The sequence below is a fragment of the Mus musculus genome, chromosome 14 (genome assembly GCF_000001635.26).
Source record: "Mus musculus strain C57BL/6J chromosome 14, GRCm38.p6 C57BL/6J".
NCBI lineage: Eukaryota > Metazoa > Chordata > Mammalia > Rodentia > Muridae > Mus > Mus musculus.
The window spans coordinates 55,878,339-55,903,794 of record NC_000080.6 but is presented as its reverse complement, the minus strand read 5'-3'; the positions used below and the strand labels follow the sequence as shown (position 1 = coordinate 55,903,794).

The 25,456-nt window shown below is 49.4% G+C and overlaps 3 protein-coding genes across 14 annotated transcripts; 2 read left to right on the top strand and 1 right to left on the bottom strand.

Annotated features, from left to right (window-relative positions):
- Positions 1-3,452: 3,452 nt before the first annotated feature.
- Positions 3,453-6,512, top strand: Sdr39u1 (short chain dehydrogenase/reductase family 39U, member 1). 5 transcript variants are annotated; one of them, XM_030247918.1, is made up of 6 exons: positions 3,453-3,527; positions 3,875-3,981; positions 4,066-4,148; positions 4,490-4,611; positions 5,318-5,552; positions 5,783-6,512. In XM_030247918.1, exons 5-6 carry the CDS (start codon positions 5,402-5,404, stop codon positions 6,190-6,192), a joined length of 561 nt encoding a protein of 186 aa, XP_030103778.1. In that variant the 5' UTR covers positions 3,453-3,527; positions 3,875-3,981; positions 4,066-4,148; positions 4,490-4,611; positions 5,318-5,401; the 3' UTR covers positions 6,193-6,512. The 5 variants fall into 5 exon arrangements, with proteins under 5 accessions (XP_030103778.1, XP_006519429.1, NP_001076444.1 ...); NM_001082975.1 differs by lacking the exon at positions 3,453-3,527 and adding an exon at positions 3,563-3,605 and having other exon boundaries at positions 5,409-5,552; positions 5,783-6,510; XM_030247917.1 differs by lacking the exon at positions 3,453-3,527 and adding an exon at positions 3,612-3,768.
- Positions 5,015-18,983, bottom strand: Khnyn (KH and NYN domain containing). Of its 8 annotated transcripts, XR_003950841.1 has the most exons (9): positions 18,653-18,983; positions 17,804-18,021; positions 16,177-17,303; positions 15,951-16,081; positions 15,778-15,874; positions 15,197-15,246; positions 9,636-9,803; positions 9,407-9,508; positions 5,015-8,932 (listed from the first exon to the last, which is right to left on the bottom strand). XR_003950841.1 is itself a non-coding variant. In NM_027143.3 (8 exons), exons 2-8 carry the CDS (start codon positions 18,002-18,004, stop codon positions 8,683-8,685), a joined length of 2,016 nt encoding a protein of 671 aa, NP_081419.1. In that variant the 5' UTR covers positions 18,005-18,021; positions 18,653-18,853; the 3' UTR covers positions 5,015-8,682. The 8 variants fall into 8 exon arrangements, 2 of the variants coding, with proteins under 2 accessions (NP_081419.1, XP_030103617.1); XR_383165.3 differs by lacking the exon at positions 15,197-15,246 and having other exon boundaries at positions 9,696-9,803; positions 15,958-16,081; NR_138134.1 differs by lacking the exon at positions 15,197-15,246 and having other exon boundaries at positions 18,653-18,853.
- Positions 18,984-19,538: 555 nt separating this feature from the next.
- On the top strand, positions 19,539-24,875 carry Cbln3 (cerebellin 3 precursor protein). Its single transcript, NM_019820.3, has 3 exons — positions 19,539-19,883; positions 20,209-20,328; positions 20,618-24,875. The coding sequence occupies exons 1-3, from the start codon at positions 19,608-19,610 to the stop codon at positions 20,813-20,815; spliced, it is 594 nt and encodes a 197-aa protein (NP_062794.1). The 5' UTR covers positions 19,539-19,607; the 3' UTR covers positions 20,816-24,875.
- The last annotated feature ends 581 nt before the right edge of the window (positions 24,876-25,456 follow it).

The window sequence follows — 25,456 nt, the reverse complement described above, 5'->3', positions numbered from 1 at the left end:
GAGGGAAAATTTAAAGTAATGATTACCTCACCCTTTGTCTGGACAGTTTAAGTTTGCTCCACTAGAAATGCTCGTGAGCAAACTAATTACAGAAACTTGTAAACTTACAAGCTGCACATGGTGGTTCAAGCCTGTAACTCCAGAACATGGGAGGCTAAGGCAGGAGGATTGCTGTGAGTCGGAAGCCAGTCTGGGCTACAGAATAAGAAGGAGGAGGAGGAGGAGGAGCCGGGCGTGGTGGCACATGCCTTTAATCCCAGCACTCAGGAGGCAGAGGCAGGTGAATTTCTGAGGCCAGCCTGGTCTACAGAGTGAGTTCCAGGACAGCCAGGGCTACACAGAGAAACCCTGTCTCAAAAAAAAAAAAAAGGAGGAGGAAAAGGAAGAAAACATTATTCTAAGTTATACTTTTGTTCATCTAAAATATGACTATAAATTTTTAATCCATGTGGTTTTGTTATATTTTAGACAATAACAAGATTAATAAAATAAGCAACCTGGACCCATCACTTCATCTTAGAAATGACTCCCCTGGGTATTATTCCTCCCCCGCATACCCTACCTCCACAGGAAAATATTACCCTGAGTTTCTCGTTATTCTCATGTGTTTATTTATATTTTTACAAGTCTATTTATTAAAAATATCATATTTGTCTTGCTTTTAATATTCAAACAGAATTAGTGTATACATACTTCTGCAACTTCCTTTTTCTATTTAACATTATAGCTGTGAGGAAAGATCAGGGTATGTGGAATTCTGGCTAAGCCAACCCAGCAGGTTTTGCTGAAGACAAGTATGTTGAGTAATCTTCACTGTCAGCTTGGCTAGGTTTGAAATTGCCTAGGAGACATACATTTGAGTACGTCTGTGAGGGCATTTCCAGAGAAGTTTAGCTGAAAAGAAAAGACTCACCCTGCCTGTGGGCGGCACCATCCCATACGCTAAAGTCTCAGACTGACCAGAAGGGAGAGAGCTGCACACTCACATTCATCGCTCTGTCTCCTAACTAGACACCTCCAACTCTGGTCACCGTGCCTTTCATGCCATGATGAATGGTAGCTTGTCTATACAAACAAATCAAGATGGGAGGACACCACCTGGAGGCAGGCACAGGATGAAAACCGAATTGAATATGGAGAATAACCAAATTATCAAAAAGGGAGTTATTCTAGGGGTCCTTCAAATGAAGAATGGATAAAGAAAATGTGGTACATCTACACAATGAATACTATTCAGCTATGAGAAATGAAGACATCATGAATTTTGCAGGCAAATGGATGGATCTTGAGACTATCATTCTGAGGGAGGTAACCTAGTCCCAAAGGGACATGGGTGGTATGTATGCACTTATAGGTAGATACTAGCCATAAAATACAGGATGCCCATGCTACACCCCACAGACCCAAGGAGGCTGGGCAGGAGGGAGGGCACAAGCAAGGATGCTTGAGTCTCATTTGGAAGGGGGATTGGAATGGTCATGGAAGTCAGATGGAGCGAGGGAACTTGGTGGGAGAGGGAATGGGGAGGAGAGGGAAATTCAGGATTGGGTTGGGGAGGGGCAGGGGAGATGGCCCGATGACCATGAGAATGAACGGAAATCTGCAACTAATCGGGGGAACGTAGTGGCCATCTTCAGGAAGAAACAGAAACCTGGGATAAGGGAGGTGCCCAAGAATGAATAGGGGCATCCTGAACACTGGGGATATGGAGCCTGGAGAGGCTGCCTGCTATGGCCAGGCAGGAACTCTGGTGGAGCAATAAGGACACCAACCCACCCACAAAACTTTTGACCCAAAATTTACCCTGTCTACAAGAAATGTAGAGGGCTGGTGAGATGGCTCAGTGGGTAAGAGCACCCGACTGCTCTTCCGAAGGTCCAGAGTTCAAATCCCAGCAACCACATGGTGGCTCACAACCATCCGTAACAAGATCTGACTCCCTCTTCTGGAGTGTTTGAAGACAGCTACAGTGTACTTACATATAATAAATAAATAAATCTTTAAAAAAAAAAAAAAAAAAAAAAAGAAATGTAGAGATTGGGGATGGAGCAGAGATTGAGAGAACAGCCAATCAGTAACTGGCCCAACTTGAGACACATACCATGGGCAAGCACCAATCCCTGACACTATTGATACTCTGTTATGCTTGCAGACAGGAGTCTAGCATGGCTGTCCTCTGAGAGTCTCCACCCAGCAGATGACTCAGACAGATAAAGACACCCACAGCCAAACAGTAGATGGAGCTGGGGACTCTTATGGAAGAATGTGAGGAAGAATTGCAGCCCCTAAGGGGATAGCAACTTCACAGGAAGACCAATCGAATCAACTAACCTGGACCTTTGGGGCTCTCAGAGACTTAACTACCACCAAAGAACATACATGGGCTGGACCTAGTCCTCCCTGCACATAGGTAGCAGATGTACAGCTTGGTCTTCCTGTGGGTCCCACATAACTGGAGTGGGGGCTATCCCAAAGGCTGTTGCCTGTGTGTGGGATATGTTTTTCTAGCTTGGCAGCCTTGTCTGGCCTCAGTGGGAAAGGATATGCACCAGACACCAAACTTGGTTCTTAAAGTCCCAGAAGACAGTGTGGTTTCTACTCAAGGCAAAAATGCAGCGTTTCTTGTTTGGTTTCAGACCAGGATTATGCCCAGGGACTGAGGCAAATATTTTACATTTTTACATGTTTACAAAGCAGACATGGCCTCCAGATTCTCCCATCATCCCTCAGACCCTACCTGGCATACCTTGCCTCCAACCTTGAAGTTTCCAGACCAGGGGCCTGGCTGCCCTTCCTCAAGAGGCTCTTCCCTATAAAATTCAGACATTTTGTGCTCTCTCCCTACCCCCTCCCCCATCTCTCCTTCTCCCACCCCGTGTCTCTCTCTGCTCGGTCGCCCTTTCTCTCTTTCTCCTCTCCCCCACTCCTCTCCATGGTGAGTCCCCTGGCCTTAATCCTTGGGGCCAGTTAACTCCCAATAAACCTGCCTTTAATGTAAACTAGTCTGGCTTGAATCGGCTCATTTCACCAGCGGTAGAGAAATGCCTATCATTTCTAAAAGGAAGGGAGAAAGAACAGTAATTTTGGCTGGGCGATCAATCAAAATGATCTACAACTGGGCATTAGACTTGGTGAACTATGTGTTCCTGGAGGGCCCTGAAACGGATGAACTGGGAAGCAGGGCACGGGTGGGATGCACGCTTGTGAGAGCCTTAGCTGCGGAAGCAAGGACAAGAGTGCGCACATGAACTGGAGAAGAAACTCTGACACCCTCGAGTCCTGACAGAAGGAGGCAGAACAGTGAGAAAAGATGAAGAAGAATTCCACAGTGCCCGCCCCCTCCCCACGCCCAGCGCTTCGCGGTCTAGAGTTGTTCTTTAGGAGCGGATCCTTTCTGCACTTCGTCCTCCATCTCTTTTGCGTCATCCACCCCTCTTCCCAGAGAAATTTATGGTCCTTCGCTATTACTATAACTCCTTCCGGGTCGGGGGAGGGTGGGGCACACCTAGTACTGAGATTCGCGTGAGGTGAGGCTCGTAGTCGCGTCCGGTGTTTAAATCTCGCGCAGGCGTGCTAGCTCCCTGTCGCTATGCGGGTGCTTGTAGGTGAGGGAGGGCAGAGTGGCGGGCCGGCTTAGGCTGTAGCCGAGAGCTGAGAAAACAGGCCCACAGGGTGCAGTCTCCTAAGCAGGCAACCTAGCCTTGGTTTCCCAGCCCCAAAAGCTGAATCTGTGCGACCCTGTGACTTTTGTCACCTCTGCATCGCGGGGTGGGTTGGAGAGGCCTGATGTCAGATGGGGACCGCACCCAAAGGGGCCGCCAGCAGATGACCTACCGCCACCCCGCTGAGTAAACAGTTTGTGCTCCCCCATCAGGTGGCGGGACGGGATTCATTGGGACAGCCGTAACCCAGCTGCTGAGAGGCAGGGGCCACGAAGTTAAATTGGTCTCCAGACAGCCTGGCCCGGGTCGAATCACGTGGGTAGGTCGAGCTTCTGGAAGGTGGGTGGGAGGGCAATTTGCGCGGGAAGGACAGTACCAGCCGGCACTGTACTTTCTCCCACAGAGTGAACTCAGTGAGTCGGGGCTGCCCCTCTGCGATGTTGTCATCAACCTGGCTGGAGAGAATATCCTCAACCCTCTGCGAAGGTCAACAGGGCCATAAAGCAGTTATCACCTGTACAGGGGGGAGAGAGGGTCGATGCCTGTGACCCGTGCATGGTAGACATAAACTTGTGCAAGTGTCCCCTTAAGCCTTTGGAGCCTGTTATATATCAGCGTCTACTAAAGCCCAGTGTTGTGGATAAAGAGATATAGCCCATGCCTATTGGGGGCCGGGGGAGAGAGTCCTATCTTCTTAGCCACCCCGAGCTATGCATTAAGACAGGCTTAGGACAACAGACTTACTGGGAGGGGAGCCGGATGAGTGGGGAGGATATGGTCTAGGTGCATGTCTGCACTTTTGACCTTTTCTTTCATTTTCTCTGCAGATGGAATGAAACCTTCCAAAAAGAGGTTCTTACGAGCCGCTTGGATACTACCCACTTGCTAGCCAAAGCCATCACCGAAACTGCGCACCCACCTCAGGCTTGGATTCTAGTCACAGGTGTAGGTACGCTCCCAAATCACCAGCCTCTTACATTAACGGAGCCAGGGAGAACAGAGCAAGCAGTTGAGGCACTTGGGGCTTGCACCCGAATCACAGGTCCTTCCCAGGGTCACTGCCTAGGCCTCCAGCCTTGCAGGTTCTTCCTGACCCAGATCTGTACTGTCACAGTCTGGTCTTTATGGGTGTGGAAAGGCAGAATGGGGGTGTGGGGTACTTGGCTAGAGAGCCTTTATTGGGAGCCCTCAGAGAAAGAGGTGTGGTACGGGTCCTAGTGCGCACAGAAGGCATCTCCCCACTCCCACACCCCTTGCTTTTTTGCACTGCAGTTCTTTATGAAGAGCTCCCTTTGTTGTGTCTCCTTTGAGACCACACAATTGCAAACAATTAAAATGAGTAGTAGCCACCATACTATTATATACATATTATTTAATCCTTACAACTTTATGAGGTAGGTACAGTTACTCCCATACTGAGGATGCAGATTTTTTTCATACGGAGAAGTAACTTGCCAAAAAAAAAAAAAGTCACAGATGTCAAGAATGGTCCAGTTCAAGCAGCTTAGCACCTACGTTTCTGTCCCTACCCACTACAAGCTAGCGGCCTCTGGACACAGCCTGACAGCCAAAAGCTAGATGTTCAGGCATGGACACACAGAGAAGCTCAAGGGGGAAACAGTTATGGTTCTTTCTTCTCCTGTGGAAACCCAAAGGGCAGAGGAGACTGAGGCTAAGGAGCCTTGCACTACAAAGGGCCCAGCAGGCCAGGGACCGCCAGAGCAAACAAACGCTCTTCCATGACAGCTTACTACCAGCCAAGCCTGACTAAGGAGTATGATGAAGACAGCCCAGGAGGGAATTTTGACTTTTTCTCCAACCTGGTAACCAAATGGGAAGCAGCAGCCAGGCTTCCTGGAGAGTCTACACGCCAGGTCGTGGTACGTTCAGGTGAGGACCAAGGGCCTGGGAATCAGGCAACATGGACGATTCCTGGGCTGAGCTTGCAGGGAGAGGACACTATTACTTTAGCTAGCAGAGGGAAAAATCCCCAAAAGACCCACAGCCCTCAACGCTGCCCACTCCACGTGCACACGGGAAGACCATAAGGGAGAAGGGAAAGCAGAGTAGTGCAAATTTTCAAGGCTAAGCAGCCTCCATGTACCACCTCTCTACTTTAGGGGTTGTGCTGGGCCGTGGAGGTGGCGCCATCAGTCACATGCTTCTGCCCTTCCGCCTGGGCCTAGGAGGCCCCATCGGTTCAGGTCGCCAATTCTTCCCCTGGATACACATTGGTGACCTGGCAGGAATTCTGAACTATGCCCTTGAAGCAAACCACGTCCAAGGAGTCCTGAATGGAGTGGCTCCAGCATCTACAACTACCAATGCTGAGTTTGCCCAGGCCTTGGGTGCTGCCCTGGGCCGCCCAGCCTTCATACCTGTCCCCAGCACTGTGGTACGAGCGGTCTTTGGAGAACGTGCCATCATGCTGTTGGAAGGGCAAAAAGTGGTCCCTCGGCGGACACTGGCTACTGGCTACCAGTACTCCTTCCCAGAGCTGAGGGCTGCCTTGAAGGATGTTGTAGCCTGAGCAGAGAAGGAGCCCCAAGGCAGAAGCTGGGGCCTGCTCCCGCACTCTGAGAAGTGGGTCAGGTGATGATCCCTGCACTTGATTGAGATCAGAATCCATCAGGGTCTTAGACTCTGCCCCCCCTCACCCCACTCTCTTCCCATGTTCGTTGATCCACCCCTATCTGAGAAACTCCAGCCTCAAGAATATAATCTCATTCTAACCTTCACCTCTTCAACTTCTTCTGTGGCTTCTGTGTTACATTGTTGCCCTGGTTCTCATATATGCTGTGTAGACAATGTTCTACAGTTATGGCAATAAAGATAGATTACATCGCTAGATCACTGGCTTCCGCTGTCTCTTTGGCTTATATTCCCCTAGAATTATCTGAAGAACTATTACCCTACATGGCTCTTCTCCTAAGCTGGGTTCTTAACGTTTTAACATGCAATCTCTCCTCATCTTTTCCTTTCTCAGTCTCTCTTTCCAAATGAGCTGGTGAGACATGAGGTTATGACAGATTAAAGGCGATACATATAAAGATCTGTCTCCAGTGAGCTCTGGTGTCACCCTGACACCTGTTCAGAGGATGCCAGCAAAAGTGGGAAAAGGGCCCTGTGGGCTAGCCTTCAGCATTTACCAAACAGCCATGAGTTAATATAGTAAACGTGTACAGGTCCCGGCTCGTCATACTGCAGTAAGATGTCAGTGTCCCTCTATAAGCTTGGTCTCTCATCTTCTCAGGAACACTCAGCCTTCCAGGGCACTCAGGGAAGGGAAGATAACCCCAGCCTTCTGCATACCCACCATCATGGCAAGAGAAAAGAGAAGACACCAATCCTAAGCTTAAAAGGCAGCTCTACCAGCCCCCAGTCCAGACCATTCTCTTCTTCTCCCTTGTCATTCCCCTAATCAACTTGTCCCCAACACCTAATCAATCTGGTGTGAAATGAAAATCACCCAAGGAAACAGACAAAGACACTGGGACCCAGAGAGCCACATAGTTAACTCCATGTCACTTGGACTAAGTCAGAGCTAGAAAGGCATCTAATTCAGGGACTTGCTACATGAACCCAGTGGCACCTGCCTTACCTTTTTATACCTCTACCCGACTCTGGCCTCTAAGAAGTTGACTAGCCCTAAATTACTCCTGGGGAAAGTGAAAGTCACAGAGAAGCAGGTTAGACTACACTAGAGGAAAAACTGCTTAACACAATCAAGTAAGGAGTGTGCCACCTTGCAGACAGTACATTCCCCGGCACAGACAGAGTTCAAACAGATACAGAGCAATGACTTGTGGGAGTTAGAATGTAAACAGCTTGTCATGACAGGTCAATGGAGTCCGTCTGTAACCAATCAGGTATCTCGATCCTGATGCTTCAGCTTCCGCTTCCCATACACAGAAGGTAGCAGTGTGTCTTGCCGAAAGAAACCTGTCTTCCATAAAGGAAATATTAGATAGATCCCACTAACACTGTCACTGCCAAACATGACATCGTGAGTTTGGTGAATAGGCTCAACACCAGAAAGAAAATTTAACCAGGGCCTTGTCAATCTGTAAACAAACACTTGAAATGCAACTGAGCAGCTGCCATTTATAGGAGCCCTGAGAGTATTTAAGTAATGCAGCCATCCACCCTAACTTGCCTATTTTGATAACGTGAGTTTCGAAGGTTGCTGAAAAGGGATGCAGCCATTTACAGGGCATGTTCTACTGAAAGCCCAGCGTTAACATCGAGGGAGTGGACAGTGGACATCTCTGAATGTGAAGTTCTGGCTAGGGAGCCTGAACAGCCAGCCACAGGCAGACACGCCTGAGCCATGACCCAAGTACAGGTCCTCATGGGAGCCTTCTCTGTTCTCATTTCCCTCAACGGTTATCTTTATGCCTGATGTGTAGACATAAGTAAAGGCCAAGCAACTCTGTCAAGGTCACAGGCAGGCACAGCTGAGACTGGAAGCCTGCCCACCTCTGCCTTCTGGTTCTCAACTAGCCCACTGCAACAGCCCACGTAGCGCTATGACCCCTCTGGGAGTCAGTATTCCTCCGGACACGCCAGGGTAGAGCTCAGCCTATCCTACCACTCAGAGGAGCAGCCAGAGGGTGCTTTCTTTCTCAGCTTAGCCTTTTTGTCGCCTCCAGCCTACCCTATCCTCCAACTAAGGAACTTGGTAGTAAAGCCACAGGCGCAGTCTCCTGGAACAGCTTCTACATCTTACAGAAGCCCTCTCTAAAGACAGAGTTGAGGCGCTGAGTCTGATCAAAACCTCCTAAGAGCTGGCTTCGTGGTCCTTCCTCAGGTTGAGTCATTTTAAGGACCTGACCTCAAACTACCCCAGGCAAAGAGTATTCCCACACTCAAATTCTCTTCTCTGGTGCTTCCTCTGGCCAAAGCACCATCTTAGAGTGGGTCTAGGTCATGGTCTGAGCGGCAGAGGGACTGTAAGAGAAGGGGCGGGGCTGGGGGAGGCTGACTCTAATAGGGCAGCAGCTATGCAGGGCAGAAAGGCTCAGAAGTTGAGACTCAGCAGGGCCTCAGAAAGCTGGTTAATATCCCGGCAGTACGGTTCCCGCTGCAGGATGAAGTCCACCTTGTGGTCCTGACCCCAAAACACTTCGAGCAGCTGGCGCCGCAGCCGCTCTGTCTCCCGGGTCTTCCGAATGCCACCATTGCTCCTGTCCGCGTCCTTCCCCTGCTGCTGATTAGCCTGCTCTGTGGAGCCTTTAGAGGGCTGCTGAGTCTTAGAAGAACCCTGCTTCCTGGAGAAAAAGCAGAATAAGAACGAATAAGCACTCTGGAGGAAAAGCTGGGCCTCCAGGAACCTCAGCCAAGCGGACCTATTTCTAGCTGTCGGAAATGAATTTGTGAAGTTTCCTAAGCAGGCCACTGAATGGCAGTATCAACTGCCTTGGAAGACAGTCCCCTAAAGAGATGTCCTTATTTAATCATTTGTTAATGGGCCAAAGGACGGTGTGGGCACAAACGGTTATCACTACATGCAACCACCTCCCAAATAGCTCCATCAAACACACTGACCAGAAGAGAAAATAAAAGTTCCTCCACCTAGTATGAAGGTCTGTATCAGGACTCCCTGGGGAGGTTTTAAAGGCCAGGCCAGCAAACTCAAGACTACCGCAGAATTAAGCCGGCCCAAGCTGTGACACTCCATCCAAGCCTCCAATCCTTCAGAGAAGAGCAGGCCTACAGGCTGCCTACAGAAGCAGGGGCATTACCTGACTGGCTTCTTCAGGAACTCATCCAGGGTGGGGCCATTTCGTCCCAGTGGGTCATCTGGGACCATGAAGAGGTTCCCCACAAAGGTGAAGGGCAGCAGGCTAAAGGAGGAAAGAGGACGTCACAGAGATGACCTGGCTACCTCCCAGGCGTCTGGGACCAGCACCACCAGGAGCTACTGGCTATTATCCTTTGAGGCATCTTCAAGCCCTTCCCCAGGATTCTCACCCAGTGGCCAGAGAAGAGCTGGTTTAGAGAAAGGTGTGAGCCGGTGCCCTATTCTCTCACCGCTCTCTGATGATCGCCATCCACTTGTCAGACTCCTCAGCCAGATCCCGGAACTGGTCATTGGAGACAATGATCCCATCCGTTTCTTCAGCCAGCTTCACCATGAACCTGTCTCAAAACACAGACACCATTCTGGGACTCTCCAAGGAGCTGACCCCACAGTAAGATATCAGCACCTGTGACCCACTTCTGGTGATGGAGGTCAGTCTCCAAACTCATTCACTTAACTGAAGAAGGGTGAGGAAGACTTCTTGGGAATTGAGCCCAGACCCTCATGCATCCTAAGCAAATGCTTTACCACTGAGATAGTATGTATGTATGTATGTATGTATGTATGTATGTATGTATGTAGATGATACATACATACATACATACATACATACATACATACATATAGATAGATGATAGATAGGTAAATAGATGCATAGATACATAGATGACACAGATGATAGATACAAAGATTGATAATAGATGATAGATGTCTGTAGATGACCAACAGACAAATAGATAATAGACAGATCATAGATACATGATGGATGATAGATAGATAAATAGATGATTGACAGAAACATATACATAGATGATAGATAATAGGCAGACCGACAGATAGATGATAGATAGATGACAGACAGATAATAGGCACATGAATATAGGTTAGATATAGATAGACAGACAGACAGATGATAAGATACATAGATGATAGAGAGACAGACAGAGATAGAGACCAACAAGTTGGGGCAGAGCAGGGCGACAGGCAGGATATGGTGGCATACACCTTTAATCCCAGCACTCAGAAGGCAGAGACAAGTGAATCTCTGTGAGTTCTAAGCCAGCCTGGCCTACATAGTTCCAGACAGCCAGGGCTACATAGAGAGAAACTGTCCCAAAAACAAACAAAAAAATCAAAGACAGGATCTTGCTAAGTTACTTGGTCTAGCCTTGAATTTGCTCTGTAGCCCAAGTAGGCTTTGAACTCTCAGTCGTCCTGCTTCGGTCTCCCAAGTGGCTGAGATCACAGCCTGTGCCTCCATAGTTAGCTTCACACCTCAGCATCACCCAGCTACACGTGACTGACTAGACACAGAGATTAGAGAAGAAACAGTGAAGGACCCGAGGCAGTCTTCCAACATCACCATTCACTACAGCCTTCACTCAACACTAAGAACCAGTAAGAGCTAGCTCTAACTCTCTCCCACCCCACCCGTCACTCACAAACCTACATTTATCCTCTGAAAAGTTCCCAATGAAGAACTTCTCACACTGCCTTCCTTCCCAAGGCCGCAATCACCTTAATAATTCAGACATTAAAACTATGACTACTGCCCAGCCTTCTACCAATTCATTTGCCTTACCTAACTGCCCACCGTCCTCCAGTCTCACCTGCTCTCCCCTTACACAGAACTCTTCCACAGCTGCCCTTCAGCCCAACCCAGCCCAAGTGAAAGACTTTGACTAAAGGCCGCATGTCCAGGCCTGGCAACTAAGAGCCTCCATGTCACCCTTCCAGTCTTCTCTCAGAATTCCCTCAAGTGCCCTCCACTCCAGCTAAGATCAACAATCAGATTACTCTCTCAACACATGCTCTGCTATCTGACTTCAATTCCTTAAACTATTCCCTCCGTCTCTGAATGCATCCTAAGCCCTTACAGTGAAAGCCACCTAAGGAGATTCCTTTCTGGCAATATGGCTTGCTTGGTAGAGTGCCCAGCCTGCATGCACGAGGCCCTAGGTTCAGTCTCCAGCACCACATAAACCGAGCGTGGCAACATACACCGGCAACTGCAGCATTCAGGAGACAATGGAATCCGTTCAAGGTCATTCTCAGTTACTCACTGAGCCTGGGGCCAGCCTAGGCTATGGGAAACCGTATCTCAAAAAATAAATAGAAAAATAAAACTTCAAAGTTTTTTGTTATTGTTTCTAAGGGTTTGTGCTTTTGGTTTTGATTTTTGATGGTTTTGGGTTTTTTGTTTGTTTGTTTGGTTGGTTGGTTGGTTGGTTTTTGGTTTGTTTTTTATGTATACTGGTGCTCTGTCTGTCTGAATGTATGACTACAGACCAGAGGAGGGCATAAGATTGTGAACTGTCATGTGAGTGCTAGGAAATGAACTCAGAACTTCTAGAAGATCAGCCAGTGCACCTAACCTCTGAACCATCTCTCCAACCCAAAATTTAAAATTTTTTAAAGACACCTGAGGCCCACTTTAGTAGTCCTCTTGTTTTGTTCTCTTTTTGTTTTATTTCAAGATAGGACGTCACATAGTCTAGGCTTGCCTCCAACTCACCAAATAGCTAAAACTACCTCAAACTACTCATCTCCCTGCCCCTACCTCTGCCTCTGCCCCTGCCCCTGCCCCTGCCTCCACGTCCCAAGTACTGGTATTAAAGATTATTTGCCACCATGCCCAGGTCCCATTTTAATAACTCTGCATCCACAGTAACATTCACAAGGTGGTAGGTAGACTTTAGACTTTTAAAATCAAAGAGATCCAGCCCATCCCACATCCTTCTCAATGAACAACCCTTCCTTCCTGTAAAATGCAGTCACAATAGGGCTCCCTTCCCCCAGGCCCTGAAGTGCTTGATTCACAGAGGATCCTGGACCAACTCTCACCCCAGAGTTCTTTCTCCAAGTCAGGCATCTAGTTAGAAGTGGGTGGTCAGTATCCGAAAGGCACTGTTGTACAGAGAGCAGGTAGTTGGGAAGCAAGCTAAGGGGATGCTATGCTCTGTGACATACAGAGACGCTTTCTAGTTAAGCAGTTTACTGCTCTCCTGTGAGGAGACGCCCTGCTCTGCAGCAGTCATTCGCCAGGCCCTGCTGTGCTCTACTGTGATGATTTTTCCATAGTGAAGAAAAATTCCAAGGTTAGAAGATCATGTACCCACCAGGTTCTATGGAACTATGCATTAAAACTCAGTCTCCAGTATCAATTCTGTTACAATGCTGATATGGTCAACAAGTTACTGTCTAAGATATATTGAAACCTAGGCCTAAAAAAAAAACAGCAGCACTTAGGAGGCAGAAGCAGGAGAAGCGGCACAAACTCAAAGTCAACCTGGCCTATACGGATGAGGTATTAGTCTGGCTCAGAGATTCATAGTGAGATCCAAAGAAGACCCAGTCGCAGCAGCAGTGTTCTGGTTGGCTTTTCGGTTTTGGGGGGAAGTTTTTGTTTTTGTTTCAACTTGACACAATATAGTTATCTAGCAAGAGGACCCTCAGTTGAGAAAAATGACTCATCAAATTGCCTGTAGGCAAGTGTATGGGACATTTTCTTGATTGTTAATTGATAAAGAAAGGACCAGCCCATGGTGGGCAGTGCCACCTCTAGGCAAGTGGCCCTGGGTGGTATAAAAAAGCCAGCTGATGGGCTGGAGAGATGGCTCAGCAGCTAACAGCACTGACTGCTCTTCCAGAGTTCCTGAGTTCAATTCCCAGCAACCACAAGGTGGCTCACAACCATGTGTAATGGGATCCGATACCCACTTCTTGTGTGTCTGAAGACAGTGACACTGTACTCATATAAACAACTCTTTAAAAAAAAAAAAAAAGAAGAAGAAAAGGAAAAGAAAGCCAGCTGAGCAAGTCAGTAAGTAGCACTCCTCTGCAGTCCCTGCACCAATCCCTGCCTCCAGGTTTCTGCCCTGACCTCCCATCAGAGGTGACTATTGCCTGAAAGCTTATGATGAAATAAAACCCTTCCTCCCCACACTTCTTAGGATCACGGCATGTATCACAGCAACAGAAACCTAACTAAGACACAAAGAAAGTGAAGGACCTTTTGTAAAATACTAGTTACTTCTCAGAAGTAAAAACTAAATATATAGAAAGATAAAACATATAATCACTCTGCTGCTTAGCTTTTAATTGTCAACCTAATACAATCTGGAATCACCAGAGAAGCATTCACAATGAAGGACTGTCTAGAGCAAGTGATCTGTAAGAATGTCGCTAATTAAAATGGAAAGATCCATCCACTGTGAGTGGCACCATTCCCTAGGCAGCAGATCCCGGATCCTATGAGGAAGTGAGCTGAGCACTACCATGTATGCATTCATTGCTCTCTGTTCCTGATTATGGATGTGATGTGACCGGTTCCCTTAAGTTCCTGTTACTGTGATTTCCCAGCTCTGATGGACTGTAACCTGAACCGGACAGTAACCTGAAACTAGGAGCTAAAATTATCCTTCTTAAAGGTGCTTTTTTTTTTAAAGAGTTATTCATTTTATGCATATGAATACACTGTAGCTGTCTTCAGACACATCAGAAGAGGGCATCAGATCTCATTACAGATGGTTGCGAGCCAACATGTGGTTGCTGGGAATTAAACTGAGAAGCTCTGGAAGAACAATCAATGCTCTTAACCACGGAGCCATCTCTCCAGCCCTTTAAGTTACCTTTCTAATTTGTGTTTGTGTGTGTGCGCGCATACACACATGTGACACAATGAGAATGTGGAGATCAGAGAACAACTTGCAGAAGTCAGCTTACTCCTTCTACCCTTTGAGTTGTTCTACCCAACTCGGGTTGCATGTGTCTTGACACACATCGCAGGCTCACAAAGCCCAGATTAGGGTGTTAGACTCATTGGAGCTGTGTGTGCTACAATGGTGTGAGTGCCAGGAAACAAACCTGAAGGAGCAAGGAGCACTTGTAACCCCTGAGCCATTGCTCCAGCCCTTCAGTTGCTTCTTTCGGAGTATTTTATCGCCAGTATAGGAAAATAAACTAAGATAATCACGGTAACTTGGAAACTAATTGTTAAAAACTGAATGAACATCCTAAGGAATAAGTATTGATAGCTGTTGAAAGACTGTAAATAGGGCCGGAGAGATGGTTCAAAAGTTAAGAGCACTTGCTGTGCATGCAAAAGACCTGGTTCCCAGCAGCCACAGCAGGAAACTCACAATGCCCTGTAACTCCAGCTCCAGAAGATCCAACACCCTTTTTAGGACTCTGTGGGCACCAGGCATGCACACAGTGCACACCCATGCATGCAGGCAAAACACTACTACCCATAAAATAAGATGTAATGTTTACAACGATTTAAAAGTAGCTAATTAGCTTTAAACTGCATATATATCCATACCATGTGTGCACAACTATGCAGGAATAAGCCCTATGTTTTCTGTTTTGCCTACAAGGTAACCTTAAATTCTAATTTTTTATTGCCAAGGGAGTTAACCACTTAGCTTCTGTCTCTCTCTGTAAATAGAGATGTTATTTTATTTATCACTTTTTGCCTTTATTTTTTCTTTTTAGTTTATTAAAACAGGGTCTCACCTTATTGTCCAGGCTAGCCTGGAACACACTTTGTAGCTCATGCTGGCCTCAAATTAATGGAGACTATCCTGCTTCAGTCTCTCATGTGCTGGGAGAACAGGAGCGACTACCACACCCAGCTTCATGCAATACTTAACTGGGCCCATGCACTGTTAAGAGGGAACATCACTAGACTTCCCTCCAGCTTAGCACCAGGAATGAGGCAAGCACATACCTTAGCTTCTTTTGGAATTCACAAGGAGGGTAAATGAATGGAGATGGATCCTGAGATAAAGAGGTTGATTTGATTCACTGAGAGGTGGGGCTAAGGCCATAGAGAAAGCAGATCCCTAAGAAAACCTGGGGCTCTGACTCCGACATTCCCTTCCATCCTGAGTCTTGTGGCCTCTAGCCATATCCTGTTCCAGACACTCCTAGCATTCAAAGACTGTGTTTCTGCCTTCTGTTTACTTTAAAGGTTTGCTCTCCTTTTCCCAGAATGTTCAAACAATTTCTCTACATTTGGGAATTCTGTCAGCTCTATATGCCACCAGCTTTTGCAGATCTCAATTGCACAGTATTTCCTAGACAATAAAGCACTCTATATAAATACGAGGTGAATAGCGAGCAGGCAAACCATCACTGTCTACAGCCCGTCTCCTCTCACCTGCAGAGCTGAGCTACCCATCATTTGTCCCACTGAAACTAGCTCTACTACTGAGGCTAGAAGACAGAGGTCGGGAGCATCTCTGTCCTACTCCAAATCCCACTAGATTCCTTAGATAGCAAACTCGGGGCCAGGAGAGGAACAATTACCTGTCATCATAAGAAGAAATCCTCTTGCCATCCATGACTCGTGAGGGTGTCAGGGAAAGCAGACTCAGGGAATACAACTTCTGCAGGAAGTGACTCTCTGTAGAACAAAGTGCAACAGGGTTCTCAAGGTGGACCCAGCCTCACCAGGACACAGATGACCAGACCCAACTTACCTCTGACCTTGGAATCTTTACTGAAGCGCCACTGAGGCACAAAGACGGTTATGTCACGGTGGCCACGGTCCCAGAAGTACTGTACAGCGAGAGCAATACCCCGACTGGAAAAGTAATGCTGGAGTCCGTGCCTGTTACGGAGAGCGTCGACGTCAGGACCCAGAGAAGGCTGCGGCACAAGCCCCTCAGAGGCTGTCTCCAGAACTCAGTCCCACCAGCTACTTACACCATGGCCACGTTGCTGCCATCAATGACAATGTGACGGAGATCTGGCTGGCCAGGCACATTGGCAAGGCACAGGGTGAAAGGATCCTGTAAGGCTTCCTGGAAACGCTGCGTGCCAGTCACCAAGTTGCCCCCACGAGTGCCTCGCTTCCACGGAGACCCTCGGCCTCGAGCTCCAGCCTGCTGCTTGTCTCCCCTGTCTCCCCGATCTCGATCTCGGTCTCGGTCTCCACAGGGCCATGGGGGTTCCGGCGCGGGCGGAGGGCTAGGCACTCTCGGAGGTGAGGCGCTCCCATTGTGGAGCCGCTGGAGGAGAGAGGCTCCCCGGATTGGAGCTGCCCTCTGACAGGGCACATGCGCACCTGAAGGTTCACCCTGCACACTGAACCCTCCTCTTTGCTGAGGAACCTCCTGTTTCCCCGAGGCCTTTCCCTTCAAGGGTGCCACCTCCTCTGCTCCTCCACCTGCTAGCTGTGACCTGTAAGCCACTCCAGGCTCCCAGACCTCTTCCCCAGACAGCTCCTTCCGCCCTGAACCCATGTCCCTGACAGCATCCTGTTTCCTTTCCTCCTTCTCCACAGTATGACTTTGTCCTCTTACTGCTGGCGACTTTCCCGACCCTGCCACTCTGGTGCCTACGAATTCCCTGCCTTCATTCAAGGGAGCCCTGACTCCCTGGAACTGAGGACTCAACAGGCCTGAGCTCCCCACCTCACGAGATGGACCCTGCCCTCTAGATGCCTCCTGCACCAGGCTTAGGAGCTCCTCCTGCACGGCCAGGGGCAGCCGCAGCAGGGCCTCTGTGTAGGCATCCTCCCTAGTCTGCAGCAGGGCAGAGAAGTCTCTCAGCACTCCGCCATTGTCAGGGGCTCCGGGACAAGACTGTAGCTGAAGGTCCCAGCTCAGCCGTTGCACTAACTCCTCCACCCGGCTCTGGGCCATCACAAACGCCTCGGTTAGGCCACTGATCATCAGAGAGCCAGGAAGCAGAGGCACCAGGTGGGCAGATGTGCTCCAGGCCAGGCAGTCAAGGAAGAAACCGTGGGCTCCCAGAAAGATGCAGTGCAGTCTGGGTGGGTAGTGGATCTCACTCTGTAGTTCTGGGCTGCAGAGCCCCTTCAGGTATTCCTAGATAGGGAGGTCAGAGAGGAAACTTCTAGAAGCCATCCCTTTCAGATTCACTGCTCTCCCTGAGCTTCAAGCTATTACATCATCTAAGTAGATACTGTTTCTATTCACACTGTAGACCTATGGAAATGTAAGAACAGACCAGAGGGCTGTCAAGTGATGGAGCCTATTGGCCTTGGGTGCAAAGGGGGGAAAAAGTGGCCGGCCCCCTCTCAACCCCAGGGAATTCCCTGGCAAGGCCCACCTGTACAGAGGGGATTACCTTACTATCTCCAAGAGCATGAAGTGATTTGGTTCTAAAGCCTGAAGAACCTAGGCAGCACAGCAGAAGTGAAACCAAAATTCTAAATAAAAAGGTTTGCTGAGTTCCTCAAAGCTCAAGAGAGAGGCAGCCAATAAGATTGCCAAGAGGCATTTCCCAGTCCCTCCTCCGACTCGGCCTCGGGAGGGGCAGCGTCCTAAAAGGCTTTGTAGCAGCCCTAAAAGGAAGAGGACTTCACCTTGGCTCTGCAGACGTTCTCCTTGGGGCCCTCAAGCTGCAACCAGATATGAGGATTCTCTGGGCAGTCTTTGGAGAGGACGCTCATTCCCACGTTGAAGATACGCTCCAAGCGAGTCTGCTGCTCCCGAACCTTGTCCTCGGCCTCCGCAGACACCGCAAAGCGGTCGGGAGTCGGGGAGGCAAACCCCCAAGTAGACATGGCTTCTACCTGGAGTCCTGGAAGGGCAGAGGCAATCTCAAAGTCTCTGTCTCCCTTCAACCCAAATCCTAATCACATGGCATACATCCAACAATCAACAGGTCGCACCTAGTGACAGAACTGGTAAACAACCCCAGGAGATAGCAAGTCCACCTCGCGGGTGGAGAATATAGAAAATCATCTATACACAGGCCTCTCCCTGAGAGTAAGCCCTTCTTAAACAGGGCTAGCTGGGGTGGGCGACTGGCCAGAGAAAACTGATGACCACCGCCCTGAGAAGGGACGAGTTGAGAGGGCCTCCAGCTCATTTTGAGGGTCACAAGAAGTGGGTGGTTTGAGGAAAGAGTCCCAGAGCTGAGAGGTCTCGGATTTTTTGAGTAGAGGAGGGCCTCTTGGGAAATGAATACGCGCCAGAGGCTCTAACAGTGTAGTCCTGGGGTGGGGGTTTCCCCTATCCGCCTTATTCCTTCACTAACCACTCCCACCTCCCCGCCCCCGCCCCCCCTCCTCGTTTGTCCACTGTCAAGCATCCCACCCGGGGCCCAGGGGCATAGCCCGCCCTCCCACAGCCTGCGGCGGCCGCCCCCAGCCCGACCACCCTCCCGCCACGGCCTTCAGCTCCCGATCGCCCGGAAGGGGGACGCCTACCGCCAAAGCCGCGAGTTCCGCCCGCTCCTCTAGGTGCCCGCGGCGGGGGAGGAGGGGCCCGCGTTTCTCCCGCGCCCCAGGGGCCTGGGGCTGGGAGCCCGAATCTGGGAGGGCCTTCTCGGATCCTTCACCCAACCTAGACTTCTCTCGTCAACAACGCGTTGTGGCTTTGGAGTCACTTTCCGGCCCGGGGCGGAGCCAGCTCGGCTCCTCCCCCGCTAGGGCCGCACTGGCCAGGGCTCGGGGCAGGGCTGCGCTCCTCCTCCCCGGCTCGGCCTGCTGTCCTGCTGCCGAGCGACCCGCCCTCCACATCCCCTGCGGGGCCTACCGGGTCACAGACACTCACCCCACCCCCAACGCCTCCTGCCAACTCTCACGTTCGCCTCCAGTTCCTGGGGTCCTTGGGAGTTCTGCAGTTGATGGTTCCAAGAGAAGTGACTGGTCCAGAGTCACAAGAGAATCCTGCCCTTGACACAAGCACTTTCACCAAGTAGATAGAGTTGGGGGAGTAGGGGGGGAAGGGGGGGGAGATGAGGACACACACCTTGCCACAATAAGGAAAACCCCATGGAGAAAGACTGAAAAGGAGAAGATGAGAAAGGAATTGAAGAAATTTTGTTTCGTGTGTGTGTGTGTGTGTGTGTGTGTGTGTGTACACACCCTTGTGTGGCTAGAGCCCTCATATCCTCTCTCCATTCCTCTTCTCCCTCCCAGGGCCCAACTGCTGTCACTCCATGCTCTGCCAAGGAGGAGGGATCCGCAGAGACAGCAGTAGTAAGGCCAGGCAGAGCTGTGGGACACAAAAAGATACAGGGAGGGGAGTGCCCGGGCTAGGTGCCAGACTCACAGAGGACAGCAGAGCAGGGCAGGAGTACTGAAGCCTTGAAGCAGAGGGGGGAGAGCCAAGGGGACAGAAGACAGGAAAATCTGTGAGTTACAGAGGCACCTAGCAAGGATGGGGACGGAATGGCACAAACCCAAGCTGTCCTTGGCCCTGGTGCTTCTGACCCTGGAGGCTGGGTGGGCTCAAGAAGGGTCAGAGCCTGTCCTACTGGAGGGGGAGTGCCTGGTGGTCTGTGAGCCAGGCCGACCTACTGCAGGAGGACCTGGGGGTGCAGCCCTGGGAGAGGCACCCCCAGGACGAGTGGCGTTTGCTGCAGTCCGAAGCCATCACCATGAACCAGCAGGAGAAACCGGCAACGGTACCAGTGGTGCCATCTACTTCGACCAGGTAATCCCTCTGCCTCTGTCCGGAAGACATGCAAGGACCTGGACTCTACTGTCCAAGCCCCTTTGCATCCCTCGGACTCCAAGGAAACCATTACCTGCATCTCTTGCACCACCTTCCTCTAAGATGGCCACTGACCGTTGGTTGGCCTTCTTTCATTCATACACACAGCACCGTAGCCCTTCCTCATAGTTTTTGACTCTACACATTCCTGTCACACCCGTTTGCCACCCCTTCTCTCCTCACCCACTGCACAAATGCCAACCCAGTGATGCTCCTGAGCTCCCGGCACCCAGAATCCCTCTCAACACAATCTGCTTCCCCACAGGTACTGGTCAATGAGGGCGAGGGCTTTGATCGGACCTCGGGCTGCTTCGTGGCCCCTGTCCGTGGAGTCTACAGCTTCCGATTCCACGTGGTCAAGGTGTACAACCGCCAAACTGTCCAGGTGACCTAAGTGCCAGTCCACCTCCGGGGGGAAGGGAGGGTCATAGTGGACCGCAGCACATCCCTGGATAGCCCTTCTGTTGGACCTGTATCCCAGGGACCAGGAGCAAGGGAGGAAAGGCTAGCAGGGTATGGCAGATGTACAGAACCCAACACTGGCCACCCCTCAGTGCTCACTGGAGAGCCCACTGACCCTCAAGTTCCCAAAAGAAAACTCTTGGGAGGATGGGGGGCGGGGTGTCCTGAGCTAAGGACTAGGACATAGATGCTAACTGGGCTCCCCTCCCCAGGTGAGTCTGATGCTGAACACATGGCCGGTCATCTCAGCCTTTGCAAATGACCCTGATGTGACCCGAGAGGCAGCCACAAGCTCTGTGCTGCTTCCCCTGGACCCGGGGGACCGTGTGTCCCTGCGCCTGCGTCGGGGGAATCTTCTGGGTGGCTGGAAGTATTCGAGCTTCTCAGGCTTCCTCATCTTCCCACTCTGAGGACCCAAGCCTTTAAACGGAGATGTCTAGCATCTTTCTGCCCTTCCCTGCCCCAGAAACAAAGTATCTTTGGAGCAAGAGAAAGGCCCCCTCCAGGCTGCCTACGGCCCACCTCCTTGCATGAGATCATAGTTAAACACCCAAGGCTAGGAGCAGAGCAGAGCTACGGAACCTCTAGACAAAACGCCTCACTCAGGTCGCCCTCCCAGTCTCCTGCTGCCCCTCCTGCCCCTCCGCAGCTCCAGTTTAAGGCAGGGTTTGCTAAGAGGGAAGCTTGCACTTCTTCACAGACTCCACTCCTCCTGTTCTCCACCCCAGCTTCCTGCTCAGCGCTATTTGGTGACAGGTGGCGCAGGTAAGCTTGACAGGCTCCCACAGGGGCCCAGATGGACCAGCCTCATAGTACCTGCGGGCTCCATCCTGTGAGGAATGCCAGCAATGAGAGCTCTCGGCCAGCACCCTGTGAACAGGGCTGACAGCTCAACCACAAAAAAGCAGTGTGGGGAAGGCCACAGAGCATCCGTAGCTGGAGAGACAGGATGGGGCCATGTGCCTACCCTGAACATGTAAACATTCTGCAGGTAAACTGGGACAGTCAGAAGGCAGGAATCCTGCCGTCCATCTGTGCCAGGTCCCAATGGACTCTGGCCCTCATTGCCTGACCAGAGGCTTGGGTGTGTGTGTGTGTGTGTTTGCTCTGGCTAATAGGGGAAACTAGAGCAGGTATACAGACCTGGAGGCAGAGTCAAAGGTCACGAATGAGTCATCAGTAACCACATGTCCTCTCCCTCAGCCACCTCCTAGAACTGCCCCACCTTGGAAATCTGAATTTCAGTCACTCCCTACTCTTGATCGACATGTAGTTCCTCCAGCTGTCTCCCAGCTAATTTCCCTGTAGTCTGCTCCCCCCCCCAAACGCATCGTTCTTCCTCTACTTCTACTACTGTCTTACTCTTCTTTTAAGGTCTCCTGTTACCTGGGAGTCCATGACTCATCTCCCCCAACTAGTATCCCACCAACATCAGAAACTCTTTTTACCCAGTTGTCCCAATGGTCCAGCATGAACGGACCTACCTAGAACAACTGGGGAGCTGCGGCTGTTAAAACAGTGACTTGTCCTGTTCGTGAGGGTGTGAAACAGGGACTGCAGGACTACAGCATGCTGAAGAGAAATAAATTCAAAGCTGGGCATAGCAGTCAACGTTTTTAAAGTGCTATAATATAAAGTACTCGTGCTAAATAAATACCAGGGCAAGTTTGTGGTTTTTTGTTTTGGTTTGGTTTTTGGTTTTTTGAGACAGGGTTTCTCTGTATAGCCCTGGCTGTCCTGGAACTCACTTTGTAGACCAAGCTGGCCTCGAACTCAGAAATCCGCCTGCCTCTGCCTCCTGAGTGCTGGGATTAAAGGCGTGTGCCACCACACCCGGCAAGTTTATGGTTTTAAAATAAAAATCTAGGTGTTCATTCAGGAGACAGAGGCAGGTGGATCTCTGTGAGTTTCAGGCAAGCCATAGTAAAACCTGTCCAAAAGAAAGACAGAGAGACAGAGACAGAACAAAGAAAGAAATAAGGATGGAGGTGTCACTCAGAGGCAGACGCTAATACGCATGAAGCACTGGGTTTGAACCCCAGCACTGGGGTAGGCGGGTAGGGAGTAGACAAGAGGGGGAGGGGCAGCACTTTCCTTCAGCATTTGTCCTTACTTTGTGGCCAGGAAGAATAGTTTAAACAAGATAAGATAATATTTCTGTCTCACATGGAAGAGTCTGCAGCTGGGGAGTTCAGGATAAACAGCTGCTTAGAACCACAGAGCCCAGTCTTCCCTTTTGGGATGCCTCTCTGGCATGCCGCCTCATGGCCCAAGATGGCTTCGTGCAGGTCAGCATTACATCCCAGCAGCGCTGGAAAAAGGGAGAGAAGAAAGAACACAGCTCCTTCCTTGAAAGGTTTTCCGACCGCTGACAGCTGCCTACACACATTTCTGATTGCATCTCATCGCCAGAATGGAGTCACACTTGGCCACACCAAGCCAGGACAGGCAAGGAAACAATCTCACAATCTTACCTTTTTGTCATATTTTCCATGTGCATGCACCTGGGACGTGTGTGTGTGTGTGTGTGTGTGAGAGAGAGAGAGAGAGAGAGAGAGAGGGGGGACAACTTTGGGTGTTGGACCCCACCTCCCACTATGTTTGAGACAGGGACTCTAATTTTTCATTGCGTACACCAGGCTAGCTGGAACCTTCTGGAATTCTGCCTTCTCCTTAAAGTACAGGATTACAAATGCATGGACTATGGCTGGCTGGAATATGAACTCAGGCCAACAGGTGTGCACAGCAAGTGTTCTAACCACTGGACCACCTCCAAAGCCCGTAGACTTTATTCCAGGCCATCACATCCAAAATCAGGATCTTATAGTAAGGAAGAAGAGTAATTGGACATTGGAAGTTTTTCAGAATACAATAAACTAGATCAGCCCGTTAACACCGGGAGGTACACGATGCTCTTTATTTATTTATTGCACCTTCTATATGTCAACAGTCTGGAAAAGCGTGACTATTCTCTGATAAAGTTTCACAACGCTGAAAATAAGGTGGCAGGTGGTACCCTTCCTTCCCAGAAGGAAAGAGAGAAGAAGACACTTCCAAATTCATTTAGTGCTCAATCCCTTAGAGCTGTAGTGCTGATATCCTCAGGAGCTTCTGTTTTCCAGCTAAAACACACACAGCACAGCCCCGCCCTCTGACTGGCTCCAGCCTAAACCTGCCACATCTTTCTGATGTCCATAGGAAAAGTTCCTGTAGGTTGAAAATTCGATGCTTAGACTGGACCCACCGAGAATATACAGAGCAATCTTTCTATTTTAAGGTCCCCACCAGCAGTGTATTTGCAAAGTCCCCATGCCATGTAAACGCATATTGAGATATCTTGGTGATTAGAGTATAGACTCTGAGATATCTGCATAGCACAGACTTAAAATCTCAAGATGATGTTTTGAGAAAACACTTGGCACAATTCACCCACTGAGATACTCAAGACAAAGAAGATCAACATAGGCTTTGGTTTTGGTTTGTTTTACTTTTTAGTTTATTTTTATTTTATAGTGTTTTGCCTGTGCACCACATACATGCAGTTCCCTTGGAGGCCAGAGGGGGTGCCTCAGATCCCTTGAGACTGAACTGCAGTGGCAGTGAGCCACCTTATGGATGCTGAGAGTGTAAGCTGGATCCTCTACAAGAGCAGCCAGAGCTCTTATCCATTACTCCATCTCTCCAGCTCGCTCCTCCACTCACACACACTCTGGTTTTAATCATTTTAGAAGGTAAATCAGTTCCTACCCAAACAAGAATTCATTGGTTGATAGTCCAAGACTTCCTTGCCATGAAGAAAATGCCCCTCTTTTCTTTTGACCCAGAAACAGATGTCTTGTCTTTAGGCCACATAGCCGTGTGGCCCTCTTTTTTACATTTGAAGACCAAATCCAAACTTGGTCTGAGTGAGATAGTATCCACTTCATAACTACAAATTCATTTGTATGATAGTGAGAGTGGAGGTTTAAAATTGGACAATGGATGTCCCATACCTTTAATCCCAGCCCTCGGGAGACAGAGGCAGGTGGTTATCTGTGAGTTCAAGGCTAGCCTGCTCTGTAGAGTGAGTTCCAGGATAGCCAGGGCTTGTCTTGACACAAAATAAAACTGAGCAATCCAGCCTAGTGTGATGGTACACACCTGTAAACTTGGCACTTAAAAGACAGAAGCAGGAAGATCTGGAGTTGAAGGCTAGCCTGGGCTACATAAACTCTGTCACACATACACACACAAAACTTGTATAATGCTGTAGTGATGTGTTTGCTTTATCAAAATGCTCAAAGCTTTTAAAAGTGCTGACCTATTAGACTTGCAATTCCATTTAAATGTTCAGGAGAATTTAATTGAATTTGTAATCGGTGTTTAAGTGATTTGACTTGTAAAATTTGTTGTAAAAATTGTTGATTTGTTGGCTATGTGCTTTTGTGTTCCATTTTGCTTAAGTAGGTTTCTATTAAATACTGAAGAAAGCCTCGAAGGCACTGGGTAGTCCTTTGTAGGGACCAGAGCTCCTTAAGGCTTGGAAAGCCTTAAAAATAGAATTCACTGTCAACTTTAACTCTGCCCGCTTCCTGGCACCTAATTTACACATAGGAAAAGGGCCACCTAGTGCAGACTGGGACTAGAGCCCCTCCCCCCACGGCTCCCACACCAGTCTCTGCCTCTTCCAGTGCTCTCTGGAAGCTGAACTTCCCCTCTGATCCAGATGTCTGTCTTCCTCCATCAACACAGACCCTGTTTCCTCTGAGCACACTCCTTGCTTATGGCTCTTCTCCACTCCTTCCCTTCAGCAGTTAGGTTTAAGAGTTTGCATCTCTCTTTTTTTTTTTTAAGATTTATTTATGTATTTATTTATTTATTTATTACATGCAAGTACACTGTAGCTGTCCTCAGACCCTCCAGAAGAGGGAGTCAGACCTCATTACGGATGGTTGTGAGCCACCATGTGGTTGCGGACCTTCGGAAGAGCAGTCGGGTGCTCTTACCCACTGAGCCATCTCACCAGCCCTTTTTTTTTTTTTTTTTTTTTTGCATCTCTTAAATCTAAAAGA

Bases quoted from the DNA above. Each gene is read 5' to 3' on its own strand.
- Khnyn (NM_027143.3), bottom strand. From the start codon at position 18,004: ATGTCTACTTGGGGGTTTGCCTCCCCGACTCCCGACCGCTTTGCGGTG. The intron at 15,875-15,950 runs GTAAGTTGGGTC...TTTGTTCTACAG, and splicing joins TAAAGATTCCAAGGTCAGAG to AGAGTCACTTCCTGCAGAAG. The intron at 9,509-9,695 runs GTGAGAGAATAG...TTCCTCCTTTAG, and splicing joins ATGGCGATCATCAGAGAGCG to CCTGCTGCCCTTCACCTTTG.
- Sdr39u1 (NM_001082975.1), top strand. The intron at 4,149-4,489 runs GTCAACAGGGCC...TTTTCTCTGCAG, and splicing joins ATCCTCAACCCTCTGCGAAG to ATGGAATGAAACCTTCCAAA. The intron at 5,553-5,782 runs GTGAGGACCAAG...TCTCTACTTTAG, and splicing joins CCAGGTCGTGGTACGTTCAG to GGGTTGTGCTGGGCCGTGGA.
- Cbln3 (NM_019820.3), top strand. From the start codon at position 19,608: ATGGGGACGGAATGGCACAAACCCAAGCTGTCCTTGGCCCTGGTGCTT. The intron at 19,884-20,208 runs GTAATCCCTCTG...GCTTCCCCACAG, and splicing joins GTGCCATCTACTTCGACCAG to GTACTGGTCAATGAGGGCGA. The intron at 20,329-20,617 runs GTGACCTAAGTG...TCCCCTCCCCAG, and splicing joins ACAACCGCCAAACTGTCCAG to GTGAGTCTGATGCTGAACAC.